This window comes from Corella eumyota, chromosome 1 (genome assembly GCF_963082875.1).
Source record: "Corella eumyota chromosome 1, kaCorEumy4.1, whole genome shotgun sequence".
Classification (NCBI taxonomy): Eukaryota; Metazoa; Chordata; class Ascidiacea; order Phlebobranchia; family Corellidae; genus Corella; species Corella eumyota.
This window is the reverse complement of record NC_137490.1, coordinates 10,447,063-10,466,975: the sequence shown is the minus strand read 5'-3', so window position 1 is coordinate 10,466,975 and position 19,913 is coordinate 10,447,063. Positions and strand designations below refer to the sequence as shown.

The following is a 19,913-nucleotide window of genomic DNA, read 5'->3' as shown; positions in this document are numbered from 1 at the left end:
AAACAGCTTAATTGTTTTAAAATAACCTTTACAAAACTGGTTGCCCTGTCTCCAAGAAGCTAGCTGTTTCACAAAAAGAAAGGACTTTTTACCAAATTTAACTTCCCTGTCAGCCAAATGACCTTAAATAACATTAAAACCAATTAAAAAAAAGCAAAATTAATAATAAAATGCTTTAAAATATATTAGTATATTAATCTAACTATATTTAATATTTTGATTATTAGAACAGGTGTTACCCTTAGACCAAGAACAATTATTTTCCTTAAACAAGACCGTGTAACACTGACAACTTCCATCTACACATTCTTCATTATCATTACAGGGTGGTGAACACGCTCCTGTTTTAACATTTGCTTTTAAATACTTCAGAGTACATAAATAAATATTACATTAAATTTTAGTTAAATAGATAAGTTATTTGAAATAAAATGCTTGCTTACAAATGTTCCATCAATCACGCCAAAAGATTAGTTGCTAAATTTTAATTAAACGAAGACTGAATAATGGCCAATAAAAACCAGCTTAAAATTATAAAATGACAGTAGGATTGTGCACAAATCTGTACCTTATTTCTAAGTTAATAACTGATTTTTTATTTTTCTTTATTTGAATGTAATATAAAGGTGCATGTAAGGGTTTCCTTTATTGTATATACCATTAATAAAATCTGTTGAATAAACTTTCATTCGAGAAAATTTTTATGTATAACTATCGAGGCAAGATTTCAATAAGCTACTTAATGAAAATGTATATCATAGCTTAATAATATTAAATTTTACATTACTGATTTCATAGATAATAAAAATAAAAAGGGTTTTACCTGGAATGGTAAAATCCTCATAAATTTCATCAGGAGGTGTATCTTTAACACATGTCAAATTTTATATTAAATATTTTCATTACAAGTTATAACCAAAAACATTTTTATATAATGTAAAATTAGTTAAAATGGTAGATAAGCGCAAAACTTACCAGTGAATTAAGACCTTTTAAAATACCACATACTTTAAGTTACTTACACTTTAGACAAATAAAAGGCTTAACAGCCTGGCAATCATCTACATTCCAACTCCAAGTTGAATTGAAATTTAAATAAACACAATCCTGTGCCACATGTGATGAGGGTAAAGCAGAATCCCATTTGTTATACCCAGATAGATTATATCCATCATTCCACAAAAAAGTTCCTTAAATACCAATTAGCCTATTAAATTTTTGTTTTTAAAACTTTTTTACATATTTTTTAATTTGTTACCTTCTGTATCCTTATCATCTAACCCTATCCACCAAGAAGTCAAATTAAACATTATAGACGAATTAAATAATTTCTCTTCAAGTTTAGTTTGAATTGATGAATCAGATATCTAAAGACAAAAAAGTTTAAAAATTTTTGAAAACAAAATACCAAAAATTTCTATATTTTTACATGGCATTTCTTAAAAAAAATTATCAACCTTCAAACATAAAATTAAATTTACAATTTTTAATTTAAAAAATTAGCTTCCAGCCAAGCAATTAATAGTATAAATTATTACTTATACCTGATAAAATAACAATGCATTTTCATTTTGACAAGTCATCAATGCATCATTATATGTTTGACTATCCAAATGAACTTTGATTAAAGTATCATTTTGCAAATCAATATAAGCTGTAAATAAATATTTTAAATTTAACAGATAAATTTAAATTGCATAAAAATAATATTTATTTTTACAAACACAAACATTCTTAATACTGTTAACCTGATCCATTGCAACTTTCAAAACCAAGGCCATTTACTACATTTTCTGAATTTACTTTAATAACTGTCATTGCTTCTAATAAAATAGGAATTGACATTGCTTGAAAACTAGATAATTGAGCAGTTGGAATTCTTCCTTTTACTTCATTACAACCAACCTATTGCAAATAAAAACAAAGAGTTTACTTTTATCTTAAATAATATTGTTGTTGTAATATAAAATTGTATATAAAGCAAATAAAAAATACTGATGAAAATGTTGATAGAAGACAAGATTCATTATGAGGAGGCTCATAATCGCAATCAAATGGAAGATCTATAACACAAAAACAAATTAAAGGACTTAAAAAAGGGAATTTTTAAGGAACACATCAGCAGAATCTATCACAAAAAACTTACCCACTCCATAACACTTAATTTGATCTTGTTTTAAAATTTGCATCTTTTCAGCTACTTCATGTAAATTGGTTCCAAGAAAAAAAGCTTTTTCTGTGGTGTTTAATTTTGCTGGGTAGTGTGTTCCTGTTTCTTTACAACCAATTGTAGACAACCACATATCGGATAAACACGCTTCTGAATATGGTGGTGAGTAGTAGGTGGGGCAGTTAACTGGTAGCTCTATGTGAATTACAAAATATAAAGTTTACCAAATTATTATTTTTTTTTTAAATACCCTCGAAGCATATATTAAAAAAACTTTAGAAAAAAGCACACTTTTTTTGTAAAGGGTGTTTAACTAGTGTTTAATGAAAGTTAATTATATTTTTATTTATTTCTTGAACATTTATTATTGTTAAGTAAAACTTTGAAATTTCAATTTACCTAAACCAAAACAAGCATCCTGATATAATTTATTTCCACTTAGTGCACTAGATTCTATAGATTTCACACTTTCTTCAACCTCTCTATATCATTTTGGTTGAAAAAGTAGGATTTTTAAAATGTTTAAAACAAGAAATTAATTTATAGATAGATATGTTATATATATATTTTGAAAAAAAACATTTAACTGCACAATTACCGAAAATAAGCTAAATTGATTACAAATATTAGTTTTTATTTTAAAAACCATGTTTAGTTCCTCTTTAAACTTTTAAACTATAACCTTTGATTCATGTTTTGATAAAGGTTGTTAAAATCAGGTTCACTTAACATGGAAGGATATGAACTTCCTTTGTCGCTACATCCACTTTGTACCCAAATGAAACTAACACAGTTTCTCGATAATGTAGGAAGAAATGTAGAACATTCATCTTGCGAAAAACTTTCTATAAAAATATAGAACAAAATTAACCAATGAATTTTAATTGTTTAATAAACAAATGTTGCCGATTTAGCAACACTGAAGCATCTAAAAAAGCTTTTTACCCAACCCCCAACAATTCAACTGTGCATCAACATCTCCATTTAATGCTTCAGTAGGAATTTGCCTTAAATGAGATTCTAGATCCCTAAAAAAATCATTTGTACATTAATTAAAAAAAGTAAATAATTACAAGTGTATTCTTTTCCATAATTTGACTTCAGCAAACCTCAGAATTATGGCAAAAAATTAATATATTATAACCATACGACCAAAAACAACTTTTTACGTGACAGATAGAGCATTTAGTGCATTTAGCTCATCAGAAGTTAAATTATTTGGGTGTCCATAACCGTTTTCCACACAACCAACTAATATCCAAGAATTATTAAGACATGTTGATGTGTAGGGACCATTCGAACTACAATCAGACAAATTAGCTGTAGATAAAATGATTTAAGTTATGGCCTATAATAATTTGCATTAACCATAATCTACATAATAAAGGCTAGTTAAATTACAAGAATAGTAAACACCACTTCTATGTAAACTTCTAGAGTTGTAAATAAAATTGAACAAACATTTTCAAACCCACCTGAAATATAACTGATTTTCAAAAAAGCAAGTATTACAACTATAACATAAAAATATAATAAATTAAAATTAAACAGCTACAAAATAGTTATATATATACAATATATGCAAGCTACTGACAACTTTTCCAAAGATTAACTAGATTTTGCCCAAACAAAAAATACATTTATTGTAGAATTTCTTAAGATTAGCATAGCTGGGAATACGAATTTGTTTGGGCCTAATAATTACTTTATCATGTCAACAATTTCACATTGATAATTTATGACAAAAAATAATATAGTTTATAAATAAAAAAAATATTATGGTTATTTTTATTCTTGCGTACCATTACTTTTACCCTTACTTACTCAAAATTATTTATATATATATACCTTTAACGATATTATTAACAAAAAAATATTACCTGATAAAGTTAACTTCAAATTCATGTTTTGATTTGTTTACCTAAGCATTTGTATCCAATACTGGTAATTGTTTTAGTTACCATAATACTCATAATAACTTTTGACATGTATTATACCAAACCTTAAATAGTTTAAAAAAAAAATTATTACAATCGTGTAATACCAAAATTAAATAGAAAAAGGTAAAAAAAATCAAAATAATATTTTATAATTTGCAAATGCTCTGTTTTTATACAATACTGTCAATATTGATTTATTTTTTATGGTTGACACACTTACAGCCCAGTCTGGAAAGTAGGGCAGCGTGCACACATGAGATTTATTTCGGTGAAAAAAATACATGTCAGAAAATAGCATTTTGCACGCCTGGTTTTTAAAAAAAAATTACGTTTACACCATTTTCTACTTTTGCATGCACATGATGTCGTCGAAAACTCTGCTATATTTCAGACTGGCTTACAGCGAATAAAAAGACATATTTTAGTTATCCCATTATTAGTTAAGATTAATATATGCATTGTAATATTTTTAAACACCTGCAAGTCACTAGTGTTATGGCCCCTTTGATCATGATTAGGCACCACTTTCAACATTTATTATTTTGCAATTTGGACAAAGTACAGGTAGGATTTACTTAAAACATGACCAACATTTTTAAGTCAGAAATGTAGTAGTGTTAATAAAATAGAACGTTTAAGTTTATTTTAACAAGCGTTATTGATATTTTTATTTTGATGAGTTACAGTTCCGGGTAACTGTGTCTGAATATGTTAAGTAGCCTAAGTTAAGTTAATTTTTAGCCAACAGGTATATATCCAATTTTTTTTTTAAATAAATTTATCACTTATGCATCATTACATTAATTTAATCATTTATAGGTTTTACCCACGACATAAACTGGGATTTATTGTGTTTATGCTTACATTTATATAAATTTTTTAAATAAAAAAACAAATTCGTATTAACAATCTGAAATTACACGTTTAGCCTTATACGATTATGTCGTTACTATTTCTTACTTCCATATCTATATTTGAGTCATGTAGGTAAAAGTGGCTGTACTATACAAATGTCATAAGATTTTTGATTGTGTAACAAGGCTAGGCAATATAAGTCGAATTAAACAAATCAAATCCAAATAAACGTAAAATTTTTTAAAATACTTAAAAATTTATCCATCCTAAAACATAAATGCCCATATTTGAAAATTTAAATATTATATAAAACTAATAAATGTCTTGAAAACGATTAAAAAAAACGCAAATACATACAGCAAAACATTTTAAATCGCGCTACTCGTACCTACAGGTTAATATACCCGGATTTCTTATCGTAGTATGCCCGATGTGCCTTATATGCACAGTATTCCCAATTTTTTATCTTTTTAATCAATTTCTAGTTCGACTTGTTACTACTATATTAACTTGTGATTGATATGCCAAAATTTGTTAACATTCACAGGTATACCTTTTATAAAAAAAATGCAAATAAACAAAAACTTTTGTTTATTCTAAATACAGAAATTAGGCATATATTGCAGCTTTAACAGAAGGAGATAGTGCGCATTTTGGAATAATCAGACAAGTGTCGTTTCGGGCATAAGCACTTTTTTAAGGTGGCACATTTTTGGCGCATGTGCCTTTATTCCTATCCGCAACCTATGTTATTAACTTCCCGTTTTCGGACTGTTTTCTTATGTTTTCCTGTAAAAAAAGGGTTCTTCTTTGGTGATAAATTGCAATATCTTTGTTGATGATTAGCGCGGTTTAATATTTTAAACACTGGATTGACAGATACTATATTTATTAACAGGTTAATAGAAAAATGGATAAAACGGCGTTAATTGTTGTTGATGTACAAAATGATTTTATTAGTGGAACAATGGCGTTATCAACATGTCCAGCAAAACAGGTAGATTCTTAACTGCTATATATACCCCTAATATATTTTTTAGAAGTAAAAATTTTAACTTTTAGAAGTAATTTTTTAAGAATGCCAGTGCAGTTTGGTGTATAGTTATTGGAATTAAATATATTATTGCGTAATATTATATAACCTAATCGTCTTATTTTTGTTGTTTAATAATAATTTCTGTTTTTTTAATTTTATGGAATAAACACCCAAATTGGTATATTTTATATATAACACATATGAGTACAGAAAATTCATTGATTGACGCGGCAGGTGTATGAAGAAGTATCAAATAGTTCGAAGATCAAACATTTTTTACAATATTAATCTTATCTGCATTATTTTAGAATGGTGAAGAAGTGGTAGAATGTATAAATAAAATTTCTCACCTTCCTGAATGGGACTTAGTTGTGTTTAGCCAGGATTGGCATCCAGATAACCATATCTCATTTGTTACCAATGCCCACAAATTTGAGGAACATCCCCATTCAAAAGTAAGTCAAGCTTTTAGTTAGAGTATATACCTTTAATAAACAGAATAGTATGGATCAAATGAAATAAAAGAATTAAATGTATTGAGCGAAACAAAGGGATTGCATGAATCAAACCCTAACCCCAAATCTTACACAATTTATTTGACTTATCCCACCCATTAATTAATTTTTCTTCCTAGGGTTGCACTCTTAATTTCTGTTTGTTATTCAATGATTACTTTTTTTGGTACAAAATTACAAATTAACAACCTTTTTATACTCCTGATCAAAATGCCCTTTTAGATATCTGCTAAACATGCAGAAGTTTATGATATTGTCTTATTCAACATTGAAAAATCTGAAGCTAGAGAGCAAATAATGTGGCCTCCTCATTGCATTCAAGATTCTTGGGGTGCTGAATTTCACAAAGATCTTGAGGTTACTATTTACTAACAATATCATCAATTAATTACTTGTAAATACATAGTTTAAACATGAACTAATTAAACGTTTTATTAATTAAAAAATATTAATGCAACATGTTTTAGTTACCAGATAATTGTCATGTAGTCAAAAAAGGATCAAATACATATATTGATTCATATTCTGCATTTTATGACAACAATAAAATTCAAGAAACTAATCTAAGAAAACTGCTCAATGACCACAACATTACTCAAACTTTTATATGTGGAATTGCAACTGATGTTTGTGTTAACTATACAGTACAGGATAGTCATGAGCTTGGATTTAAGGTTATACAAATTAATTTTTTATGTAAACATTTTGTAAGTTTAAAGCATCTGTTATTTGACCCATTTACATCTTTGTATTATGAGTTCTTAACAAATCATAACTAATTTTTTATAAAATTAAAACTGGATTATAATAAAAATAATGGTTAAGTTAATTTATAGATAGAAAAAAATTAAACTTGAACCATGGGTAATTCATTTTGTAGACTTACATTATTGAAGATGCATGTCGAGGAGTGAATTCAAAAAACATAGAAGACTCTATTACTCACCTTAAGTCCATTGGAGTAAAATGTATAACCACAAAACAGGTTTGTATTATTTTATTTATCTGTTTTGTTTAGTTTATTTATTACAATCTTTAACAGGTCAGTGAAGAATTGGGTCACAAAACTAATGATTGCTGAAAAATTACTGCTTACACCAATCAAGTATCAGCTTTTACAAATAACCATCCATGTTAAAGACCAATGTTTTAAGATAAATTCAAAAAAATAATATAGTTTTAGTTGCTAAATCTCTATATCATGCTTTAAAATAGTTTAATAAAGTATTTTTAATTGTAATTTTATTGTGTTTATATATCTTTTGTATTTACATTTGTTGCATTTTTTTACCAAATATGCGGATTATTTTGTATATATTTATTATATGTGCTCTTATGTTAAAACTTTTCTATAATCTTTTATGGGAAAGTTTATCTGTAAAGTTTTGCAATTATTTACTTAAATTTCTTCAATTTTTTTGTGTACTGTGACTGTGCTTTTTTGCAATTGTGAAATAATTTTGTATATTGCTTTCGAAGGTTCACCCAATGCTCCGTTTTGTGCTTTAATAAAATATTTTTATAGAGAACATGGTTTTAATCGCTAAATTTAATTAATAAATCTTTGATACCCTGAGACACTATCTGTAACATATGATTTTTTCAATAATAAGAAAAGATTTTGTTTGATGATTTTATTTGTTATCGGCAACATAACACATCTCAACATTTCAACAAACTAAATACCCCACTTACAGGGATTTATTAAGTAATGTTTTGGGGCTTGATACACCAAGAATTACATCTAGGAACAATGTTATAGTGATTCTATCGACCCAGGATAACTAAAATTTTCCAATCTTTAATTTTAATTATCACACATGTTTTAACTTTTCCTTTTTTAATGAACTTTTCTAAACAAAATTAGCGTAAACCACAGATAAAAAAACACTTAACTAACTTCTTAAAAAATAAAGAAAACTATTTCTATTTTTAAAAGTAATATTGAAAATTTTGATATTTTTCTAAATTTGTAATTTTCATTTGTTATGCAGTAGAATAAGAACGGTAACTTTTTGAAACAAAAAATTGTTTAAAAATATAGTAAGCATTTTTTAGACCTAGGATAAATTAGCAGTATTTTGTGCCTGTGATTCATCAGATTTAAATTGTTGCGCCTCAGTTACTACAGTGTCTAAATTATCAGCCAACACTTGCTCCTCGTTTGATGCAGGTACAACTGGATCAAATTCTTTATTTGTCTTCTCTAAAAGAAAAAAGACTAATATTAAATAATTAAAACAAACCATATTTAAATTGTAAAGTTTGATTACAAGAAGACTAAAACTAGTTAACCAAACACAACAGGAAATTAAAAGGGTTCAATATCCTTCAATAAAGGCATTTAAAATTTACCGTTATCAACACCTAAAGATTCTTCAGCCACATTTATTTCAGGGTCAGCCACATTTATTTCATGTTCTTCTTGATCAACCTCCTCCTCTGATTTTTTTTCACTATTAAACAAAGCATTATTTTCTACCACAGTACTCTCTTCTGGACTTTCTTTTTTCTCAAGTTTTGCAGATTTGCTAGTTTCCATCTCCTCTAGTTCTTCTTCCTTTACTTCACCTTCAGTTTCCTTATCCTCTAGTTCTTCTTCCTTTACTTCACCTTCAAGTTCTTTTTCCTTTACTTCACCTTCAGGTAAATTTTCTTCAGTAAATGAATTTAAACCAGGAATTCCACCATCAGTAACATTTTGTCCAACAAAAGGACCTGGTGAGTTTTCATTATTTTCCTCCTTAATTTTATTTGTAAAATCTTCATCAGAAGAATGAACCAGTTGAGTTTTTACCGGAGTCTAAAATAATTAAGAATGCTTAAACTTTCCATAACTTTAATTACTATTTTTATGCTCAAAGGCGAACTTAATACGACAATTTCAATAAATTAAAATAAAACTATAAAAAATTACCGGTATTGCACAATTTTGAAAATGATCTTCATAACAACTAGGATGAAAATTAATATCATCCTTTTTCACACAATTTGAAAACTGCCAGGCTTCCTCACTTTCATTATAAATAGTATTGAAGCCTTCTTTGCAAACTTTACAATACTAAAACATTAGAAGTAAAATTTTACTTACCTAATGAAAAATAACAAGCATAAATATAATGCTTGTATTAGCCGGCAGCATGGTGTAGTGGTAAGAACACTTGCTACACCACACATGAGGTCGTGGATTCAATCCCCACTGATCTCATAATGTAGCGCCCTTGAGTAAGGCGCTATAAACGGAATGAACTCCTGCTGAGCCAGCATTTAATCAGCAGTATAATTATCCAGCTGGGTTGGAGTAACAGATGTTACTCTACGTTTAAGTCGCGCGTTCGACTTTCCCACATCGAAGATAAAGATACAAAAAAAATTATTGATGTGAGATAATCTCATGGACTCATAGTCAACAATAAAATTATAACTTCTATATTCAATGCAGTCTTGCATTACCTTGTCAGTGTTAAATATTTTGGCCTTGTGATATTACATGGTTAAATTCATGTTATCTTATTATTAAATAAGGCAAATTCTACCATAATTACTAACAAGTCACCATAAAGATATACACGAAGTTGGGCAGTTTATATATAATATAAACCATATAACACAATTTATTATAAATTGAAGTTAAATACTTATGGCATAAATGATGCCCAGTTTTCCTAATTGGTAACAAATTTACCATTAAATTTTCATTTAAATTCGCTGCTATTAATTCTTGACTTACCTCTTCACCTTGTTTTCCTGTTAAAGTAACCTTGTTATCTGATTCCCGTTCTTCCGTTTCAACATTATCCAAATCTTCAAGTTCATTTAATTGTACATTCTTTGTTTGAGAGTTTTCTATTTCTTCATAACAAATCCACTCCTGCATATTTAGTACATTTATTATTAGAAGTTGACTTTTCACAATTTTGATTACCGCATAATTCATAGAATTAGTAAGCTTTAATTGTAAATAAAATGGATTTTGTAACAGAAGAACAACATCAGAACAAATTTGTGATAGTTAACAGTGTGCTAAATAAATTAAAAAATTATTTATATAAGAAAATGCAGAATTCTTAATATTTCTTACCCCTGCTGTGGGGTAGATAGTACGATGAGTTTGAGCAAACCCTTCTTTATCTTTCTTATTTATCCTGAAATGCCAATCCAAGTGGTCAGCATATAAATCTGTCTGCATAGTGGTGAATCTTAAACCACATGCTGCACATTGAATGCCAGTGTTAAGTCGCTTTATAATCTCGCTGTGTCGCCTAATCACATAAAAAAAACATGAATTTGATTAAAATAAATGGGACATGTAAGGCCTATACAACTATTTAAACTTACTCGTTTAAGTTTGATTTAAAAGTTAGCACTGGAATATCAGCATCTGGATCCACAGAAACTACATCAGGATTAAATGGTGAAATTGATTTTCTTGTTTCAGTTATTTCCTGCAAAAATAAAGCAAATAATAAAACATTTACCAAATAAGTATAAGCAGTGTTATAGGGAGCATTATAATAAAAACAAATAACCAAGAAATAAATTTCATTTTTATTAAGTAATTATATTAATTTTTTTATTTTACAATATTATCAGATTTCTTCTCAGAAGAAGAGGGAGGATGAGTGGGAGAATCATTCCTTTCTGTTGGAATTGGACTTTTCGAAGTTTGCTTTCCTGGAATTATCCCTTTGTTCAATAAATTAAATAAAAGTTGGTTCACGTCAATTTGATTTATCTCAGGTTTGACTGGAGCAGGTGGCTACAAAAAAATTAATGTTTTGAAGAGTATTATGTCAAATATGAAAATGTATCCTAAACATATGTTTTATTTATACAGCCTATACTATGTCTACAAAAAAATAATTCAACTACAGATAAAAAATAAAAATGGTAATAACCTTGTTTCATGATACAGAAGGCAAATAAATAATTAAAAAAATGATTTACCTCAAATGCAGAGTTTGGGTTTACACTCATACCAAATTCGTTATCGCGATGATAACCATCAATATTATCCCTTTTTTCCATTTCCACAAAATCTGGGAAGGGATAAGGATTAGGCAAAGTCCTTGGTTTGTACATGGATTCCCTTTCTGGATATGAAAAATCATTAGGCATAAACAAAGGGGGGTGTTCTCCAATAGGAGATCGTCTCCGAGGCCCCCGCTTCCAATCAGGAGGAAATTTGTCATCATGGAAATGATGTCTAGGTGGAGACCTTTCTCGTCTTTCATCCATGTAAAATTTATCTGGTCCAAATCCTCTCTATAAAATTAATAATACGATTTTATAATTAAATTCTTATAGACAATAATTTTTCAACACGTCAAAAAACAAAGTTTTTTTTTCAATTTTTTCAAAATAATTTAATAAAAACACCATTTAATATTTTGACCATTACATATAATGAGTTTAATAAACAAAGGTACATTAGCAAATAATACAACTAAGGAATTTGAAAAGTAAATTTTTATGCAAAAAATTTTAGAAAAAATTGTTGTTTTTATGAAAAAAACTAACTCTATTTCTTTCTTGCATTCGCGAAAAATTATGATCTCTTCGTGTTGGTAATCTTCCTCTTGCAATGTCAAATGGTGGGTCATCACGAGGAGGAGAATTCCAACCACCTCGACCTCGATATCTTAATAAAGGTGGTCGCCTAAGAATTTAATATTATTAACACTAACATACCCTGCGTAAAATTATCATTGATCAAAACAAAAGTTTATTTTTTTAACCTTCTGTGTTCATTCATTCTATTAATGCCAACCATATCATCCCAGTTGTTTTCTTGAGCCATAATGTAGTGCATTTGGTCATCCTCCTCATTTTTTCTACAACAACTTATTTAAATTTATCCATGTATTTTTAATAGTTAAAAACAATGTATTTTTACACTTTTATTTTTATGTTTGTTATAAATTGTATAATATCTTATAATCCTTATTTAAATTCAACTACCTGGAGGTCTTTGATCTATACTGCCTTCCTTTTTTTAAACCAGGGTGTCCTCTCAATCTTCCTCCTCTATGTGATTGTCGTCCTCTTAAATGCTCTTCCGGAAAAGATTCTCTAGGCCAAGCAGATTTTTTTGGAAAATCTCTTGAGTTATTAGGATTCAGTTCATGTGTGCTGTCATCATGTTTTATATTTGCAACTCCTTCTATACTTGTGTCTTCATTAAAAAAAACTTTATCAGAAGTTTCAGCATCAAGTGGATCCATGACCCCTTTTTCTTCTTCGAGGTCTTCATTACTTTTTATTTTATTTTTTTGAAGATCTGACTTATTTTCTGAAACATTAACTTCCATGCTTTCATAATCTTGCTTCTTTTCAGCACTGATGTATCTACGTTTTTTAAGCGGTAAGGGTGGAGATTTCGTGGCATCAAAACCTTTGTTTTTCAAATCATCTTTATCACTACCATTATCAGCATCGGGTTTACGAGAGTTAATAGACTTTTGTATTTTTTTAATATGCTCATTGTAGGCAGATGCAGCTTCAATTGTGGTACCTGAATTAGTTTCAGTATTATTGGACATATTAGCAATAATAAACTCCTCTGGTTCCTCACATGTTTGTTGCACTTTGCTGTCCACACTCTTTTTCATCCCTGCAATAATGTAATCCTCTGGTTCTTCCAGTTGTGATGATTTAATCTCAGGTGGCATGCCAGCTATAATAAAATCTTCCGGTTCTTCTGGTCCATGTTTTTTTGGTGACACCTTATCATTATCGAAACCAGGTTTTTGCAACTTGGGAATTCTTTTCGAAATTATTGATGAATTCTTAGTACTATTAGTTTCTTTTTTAAATACAGCATCATCTTGTGCGAATCTACGAATACTTTTTTTTCCGGTAAAAACTTTAGAGATTTTATCCTTTTGAAAGTTTGTTTTTTTGCTGTTAGAGTTTCTTGGTTTTAAGTTATTTTTTTTTGCTATTGGTTTTGAATTGTTGTTCGATTCCTGGTATGGCACTTCTTTATCCATATTGTCACCACGTATTTTAGATCGCAAGTCATTTGTTTTACTTTTAATTTGCTTGTCATGTTTTGGCCTGCTTTTATTAAACTGGTGATCAAGTGGGTTATGGAATTCTTTGTTAAATGCTTTCTTTTCAAATTTTTCATCAAAGACTTCCCGGTGGGAGTTAGAATTTAATGAATGAGTCGGCCTTCGGGAAGCTAAATTTCGATTATCTTCTGGTGAAAACTTGTTGGTTTTTATTTTTCCAAATAAATGACCTAGATTAAAATTATCACAGACAAAATTACAACCTTTGTTTTGTAAAAAACTTAAAATAAATTGAAAATCTATTTTTAATTTACAAAACAATGCCATTTAAAAAAATTAATAAATACCCTCATTTAAAACTTTATAATGCTGGTACGTTTAACAAAAAGACAAGTCTAAGTATATGTAAAAAATATAGAACAACCTTGATCATGAAATGTTCTCCGGTCTCTTTGCAACTCAAAAAGTTGATGTAACTGTTTTAACATTTCCTGATGTTGTTCATGACTCAACTGACCGTTATGCAATTGTAAATCCGCCTGCAATTTTAAAAAAAAGTCTTCATGACTAAAAGTTTTCCTCCTAAAAATTTAAAATTTCTACAAAAAATATTTCACCTGTTTAAGAATCTCATTTTGATGACTAAGGGTTAATTCCTGAGGTATCTGTAGGTTTGGATCAACACTCATTCTTCGAGAAACAGTGGGTTTTTCTAAAAAAAAATTACCACATAAAAAGTTATGAGATGCCAATTTCACAATTAGAAATGACTTAATCAAATCACTTTCACTTTACAGTCCTCCACAAAAATTGAAACTATAAAGTATAAAAGAAAATTTGGGTGGACTATATTGTTCGCGAAAGAATTGGCACCATAAAATAAAAGAGAGAATTGGCAGGGATTGTAAAGTAGAAGTAATCCATTAAATCTAGTATAAAACCTTGGAAGTTCTTTCGTTCTTGGTACATTTGACCTTCTGAGTAAACTTCTGGCTCTGGTGAGAATCTTGGTGAAAGGGAAGAGTCACTAAATCTATATTAAATATAAAAAATTTAAAAATAAATTAAATAAAAAGACTAAACAACAACATATTTTTTTTCAGACAATAAAAAAGCAAGAATTCGATTGTACCTGACAAGTCAACTTTTTTTAAAGTTTTATTTTTAATTTAAAAAAAAACTAAATTAGAATATAAAACTAAAAATACTTTGGTAATTTTTTAAGTGTTATGATAAAGTTTCAAGATTTGTTTACTGATAAATTAATTTTTTTAAATACCTTTCAGGCAGATCTTTAACAAATTTTCTTTTCACTTTAATATCAGGAGAAGTGCTTTTTCGATAACTAAATTAAATTATGTGATATTCTTAACATCGAAATATTATTTTTTCATAAAGACTAAATATAATAAAGATGTGATTGCATAAACTTACTTTGGTGACAAGCTTCGCTTTGAAAATTTTGATGGAGGAGACTTTGCAGATTTCCGAAATGATCTTTTTTTTCGTCGCTCATTATCAGTTGGAGAGGTCTATAAATTTTTATTTACATTATAAATATTTAAAATCAGTGCTCAATGTTACAATTTTAGAAACAATAAAAAATACCTTTTTAAACTCTTTTTGTCTTGTGTCAGACTTGTGTTTTGATGTTTCAGTTTTAGAGACTTTGTTCACAACATTTTCTTGTTTAGACATAAGTTTTTCCTTTTCAGAAACAGTGGGCGACTTTTTCTTTAGTTGTGGATTGTTTTTTAGTTTTTCTGCAGCTACCATTTTGACAGAATTATTTTTGGATGGCGATGTAGTTTTTGTAGCAACCTGGATTAAAAAAATTTACATTTTAGTATATCGATACTTTAAATCAAATACCTATTCATCAAAGTACTTTGAATTCCATACTTTACCTTTTTTGTATTAGCATTTTTTATTCTTGGGTCTTTGGGTGCACTTGGTTTTGTTTTATGAACACTTTGCATCTAAATTAAATTTTTTTAAATAGTAACATAAACAGTAAAAAGTTTGTAGCTCAGGTTACAAATTACTAATATATAAAACTGGTTCTATACTGAAATTTTTTTTTAATTTTAAGTAAGCGATTAAGGTTAATATAAATTATTTAGAAAATTTATATGATCAATGCAAACTTTAAGAAATAATAATTTCATTAAAATTAATAACCTGAGATCCCGCAGATGAAATGTTTGGAACCGTAACCTTGAAATTTTCTAAAAAAATAGTAATACTAGTTAACTTTTCTCTTAATATTTACAATTTATAATTTATTTTACCTTGAACTTGGGGTTCATTGTTGCTGGTTTTGAGGTTATTTGGCTTGTCCTATTAAAAAAAAATTTAATAAATTTCCAACTAATAAAGTTAAGAAATTAGTCTGAAAAATAAAAATAAATTTCTTAATGGTAAAAAATTATACAAACATTTTTAATCAGTTGTATTTCTTTTTCCTTTGCTTGTAATTGTTGCTTAGTTTGTTCCAATTCTAAAAGTAGTCGTTTTTGCTGTAAATCCAAGAGCTCTTTTTGTTGACGAACCAGTTGTTGTTGTATAGTTTCAACTTCACCAGAAACCTTTAAAATATCTGTCTTTTTATACATATGTACACTATTTTTTTAAGTATGCCAATACTATATTTTGTATATTTATAAATTTAACAAATAATTGTATATTAACCTTTTTTGGTTTTAACTTGACAGCATCACTTTTTTTCGCTTTTGTAGCATCAGAAGCAGAAGATTCCTTATTTAAAAGTATACAACTTTATATAAACTGTGCTTATCTTTCAATTAGTAACATACAATTGTTCTTTAATTAGGTTCACATTAATTTGTCTACGTTTTGCAATATTTAACTGCTTACCTTCTTTAAAAATTTTGGGTTTATATGAATGTTTGGTGCAAGATTGTCTTGCAAATGAGCTGGTAATGGTTTAACGGGCCAATTCGGATCCAAACCTTTTATGTTAATATCGAGAGCATAAAGAGTTTTAAGTGGAAAATGGTCATCCCAAGTGCTTCTAAGCTTATATAAACTCATTTTTTGCTTGTCATCACTCTGTAGCATAAGCAAAAAAAAAGAAATTATTAAATAAAAAAACAAATTTAATTTGAATTTGGTAGCTAAACTATACAAACATACTGCTCAAATTTATCTTTTGAAAATATTGTCTTTAAAAATTTTACTACTCACAGATTTAAATGCCAATTCAAAAGTATTAACAAGATTCTTAGCAAATAGGGGTCGGTAGTTTTCTCCAACATTTTTGATAATGGAATCCAGTAGGTAAAGGATTGGTAGTTTGGTTGTGGCCTGCTTTGTACATAAGTTAATAAAACCCACATGATATAACGATAATAGAATCAGCATTTAAGAAAGCAAAAAGTTCATTTAAAAGTGCAATTATAAATCAACAAAATACAAAAATTGTAGAATTGTGCATTGTCAAGTGCTATTATTTCACTGCACAGACATTTTGCACATTTCTATTTATTTAATTTAACATTAATAGCTACAATATAATTTAATATGAAATGGCTAATTCGTACGCTTAGTTGTCATGCTTTAGTCACTTGTGAATTTAACAGTAAAAAGATTAACTGATATTTTTTTAATTTTAATTTTATTTTGAAACACTTTTCCTCGTGAAACGAAATTATTAAAATAAAAAAACCACCTGATTTCCTAAATATATTTTAAAATGTATGTATTTTAACCTATATTTCACCAAGAAAAATAAAATAGTAAATTATTTACTTTGTTTACGTAAGTTATTATAAAGACTAAGCTATTTGTATTTAATATGATCATATTCAACCCAAGTTTTTTTTTAAATTGAAAAGCACTTCAGTGTTACTTTTTTACACGACATGTATTTAAATATTTCAGTTATAAACTGCACTTTTAAAATTTATTTTAATGTCAACTGTAACCTACAACTTATATCTCTCTTACACAAATAAATGCATATATGAATGCAACAACTATCTTACACCTTTTTTCTAAATCACATTGTGATAAATTTTTGTTTTTTTATTGGGGAAATGTGTGCTTTTGGGATAGGTTTTGGCATTGGTGTAGCTTAAACCATAGTGTGGCATTGGTGTAGCCTAAACCCAAAACCTTTCGGCTTAAAGTTAGCCATGACCTGTATACCACGCTTCTGGACTACCCCTTAACACTAAAATAGTGGCCAAATAACCCAACCTAATCTGACATATTGTGTTTATTTTTTTATTTAAAAAAATAAATTTATTAAAATGTTGTACTATGCGAACATTTTATTTACAACCTGAAAGTTGAATTTATAACAATTAGTTTCTTTATAGTTTAACCATATATAAAAAATATTATATACTTAAATTAATAAAATAAATAAATCTAAACGAAAAAATAGAATTAAAAATAGCAATTGATAGATTGCTATGTTTTAACCTTGCCTAACTGCTCTTCAATAAGATTAACGATGTGTGCAGAAAAACTTTTGTTTTCTTCAGCAAGAATTGTAAGCATGTTGATGTGGGGTTTTGAATTAAAAGTGAGATCTTCCAAAGATGACAAATACTCTTCTGTAATGTCTTCCATGTTTTTTTTTTCCTAACAATATTAAAATATTTATCGTAATACTTTACTTATGCCATAAAACATTACTTTGTCTAAAAAACACAAATTTATAAAAACATAATTAATAGCCAAGTAAAGCTCTTCAAAAAGTGATAGATATTCAAAAATGTTATAGTTAGCATTTACTAAAATTTAGTTGGGTAACACCAAACTGAAGTTACTTTTTTTAATATTGTTACAAAATTCCTTCAACTTGCTGTGAATTTGTTCGTGGCCATTTTGTTATACTGATACACTACATTTTTTATATTTTAAACCTTATTTTGTTCTTTTCAAGTTTAATAGTTTGGCATAAAACTATTATATTTTTTGGGGGGGTTACCGTAAGTAATAGATGTTAAGACCATATTGTTGAAATCACCTAATACTGCTACTACAAAAAGTTAAACTAAACCTAAATTGGTGTAATCTTCTATCCAAATCTTCTGGCAAACACTGAAACCTGCAAACCTGGCAACTGACTGTTTTTGTTTAAAGACCTTGTAAAATCCATAATAACGAAGTCTGAAAGTGCTGGCTGTAATAATACAAAGTAAAGGTATAAAAACCGCCTTAACTAGTAAAAAAACAGCGCCAAAAAAGCTGTAATGTTATTTTGGGTACAAAAGCTAGAGACTCGGCACGTCAAGGCACATAAAGTACAAGTTTCGGCGTATACATACCATGTCAGTCTGCCAGTTGCAAAACGAACCAAACACTGCTGGATAAAAAACGAGACTTGTAACTGAAATATAACACACATAAACCTCAGAAAAGATCAACTGGTTTTATGATCATTGGATCAACTAAAAATCTTGGATTTAAAAGTGTAGCCTGCTCATTAACATATAATAAACAATAATATATGTTTATTATATATTATTAAATTAAACCTACCGTAGAGACTTTTACATGCCAATAGCGGTTACAATAAAAAGCGTGCTATAACACTGAAAAAAAATGACACCCGGAAAATTTAAAAATGTAAAATAAAGGTTAAACAAAAGCTGATAGAAAGCTTTTCAAATAACTAGACTTAACTTAGAGGATTTACCTCCCCTACTTTTATGTTAACTCGTTTTTAAGTTTTAAAATCGTGCAATACATTAAAATACAGTAAAATATTCAACCAGTGTGAATTTATTGCCGTAAATTACTACACTTGATTAATTTTACATACTTGGTTTGCTTTGTAGTAAGCACTTATTTGTTATTTAAATTTTTATCTGTTTTAATCTAGTCCAAATCTAGTTTATGTACGCTGTATGAGTTTATGCTAAAGTTGCCTATCGAACATCTTCTTTTGCCACCTTGATTAATTGTTCTTTTTGGATTTGTCTTACTCAGTTTGGTAAGCACGTGTTTTATATTTTTCAATACTATTTGATTTAAAGCGTAATAATTTGTGGATTTAATATTTTTAATATCAATTGTCATTTTAAGATAATTTTAACGCGGGATTGCTTATGTGTTGTTAACATATGTTTTAGGAAACGTACGCATCATATCTATCACCACGTTTTACATTGTTAAGTTTTGTTAAAATTGTGCCCAATCATATTAAAAAATGACAATAATAAGTTCAAAAACTGGTTTGTTTAATGTTTGTAAACGTTTAAAACTTTAATCAAGGCCTGAAATTGATAATATTGTATGTTACTTATCAAGGTTTACTAAACAAGGATTAACTAAATTGAACTAAATTTTTGTTTTTTATTATTTACTTTTACGTAATAAAAAAAATTATATAATAAATAAGAAAAA

The 19,913-nt window shown here is 28.0% G+C and overlaps 2 protein-coding genes across 3 annotated transcripts; one reads left to right on the top strand and one right to left on the bottom strand.

The window, feature by feature from the left end:
- The first annotated feature begins 5,744 nt into the window (after positions 1-5,744).
- On the top strand, positions 5,745-8,092 carry LOC145753461 (nicotinamidase-like). The gene is made up of 6 exons (XM_082569874.1): positions 5,745-5,962; positions 6,310-6,456; positions 6,739-6,873; positions 6,984-7,190; positions 7,397-7,501; positions 7,559-8,092. Exons 1-6 carry the CDS (start codon positions 5,876-5,878, stop codon positions 7,595-7,597), a joined length of 720 nt encoding a protein of 239 aa, XP_082426000.1. The 5' UTR covers positions 5,745-5,875; the 3' UTR covers positions 7,598-8,092.
- Positions 8,093-8,133: 41 nt separating this feature from the next.
- LOC145753443 (uncharacterized) lies at positions 8,134-18,198 on the bottom strand. 2 transcript variants are annotated; one of them, XM_082569864.1, is made up of 25 exons: positions 17,982-18,198; positions 16,740-16,859; positions 16,410-16,604; positions 16,224-16,289; positions 15,971-16,120; positions 15,824-15,872; positions 15,714-15,760; positions 15,440-15,511; positions 15,141-15,353; positions 14,967-15,064; positions 14,812-14,877; positions 14,474-14,565; positions 14,150-14,244; positions 13,957-14,071; positions 12,478-13,762; positions 12,255-12,350; positions 12,037-12,157; positions 11,464-11,781; positions 11,099-11,275; positions 10,855-10,961; positions 10,598-10,778; positions 10,247-10,387; positions 9,434-9,577; positions 8,872-9,319; positions 8,134-8,722 (listed from the first exon to the last, which is right to left on the bottom strand). In XM_082569864.1, the coding sequence occupies exons 1-25, from the start codon at positions 18,129-18,131 to the stop codon at positions 8,577-8,579; spliced, it is 4,692 nt and encodes a 1,563-aa protein (XP_082425990.1). In that variant the 5' UTR covers positions 18,132-18,198; the 3' UTR covers positions 8,134-8,576. The 2 variants fall into 2 exon arrangements, with proteins under 2 accessions (XP_082425990.1, XP_082425982.1); XM_082569856.1 differs by having other exon boundaries at positions 8,135-8,722; positions 12,037-12,175.
- Between the last annotated feature and the right edge of the window lie 1,715 nt (positions 18,199-19,913).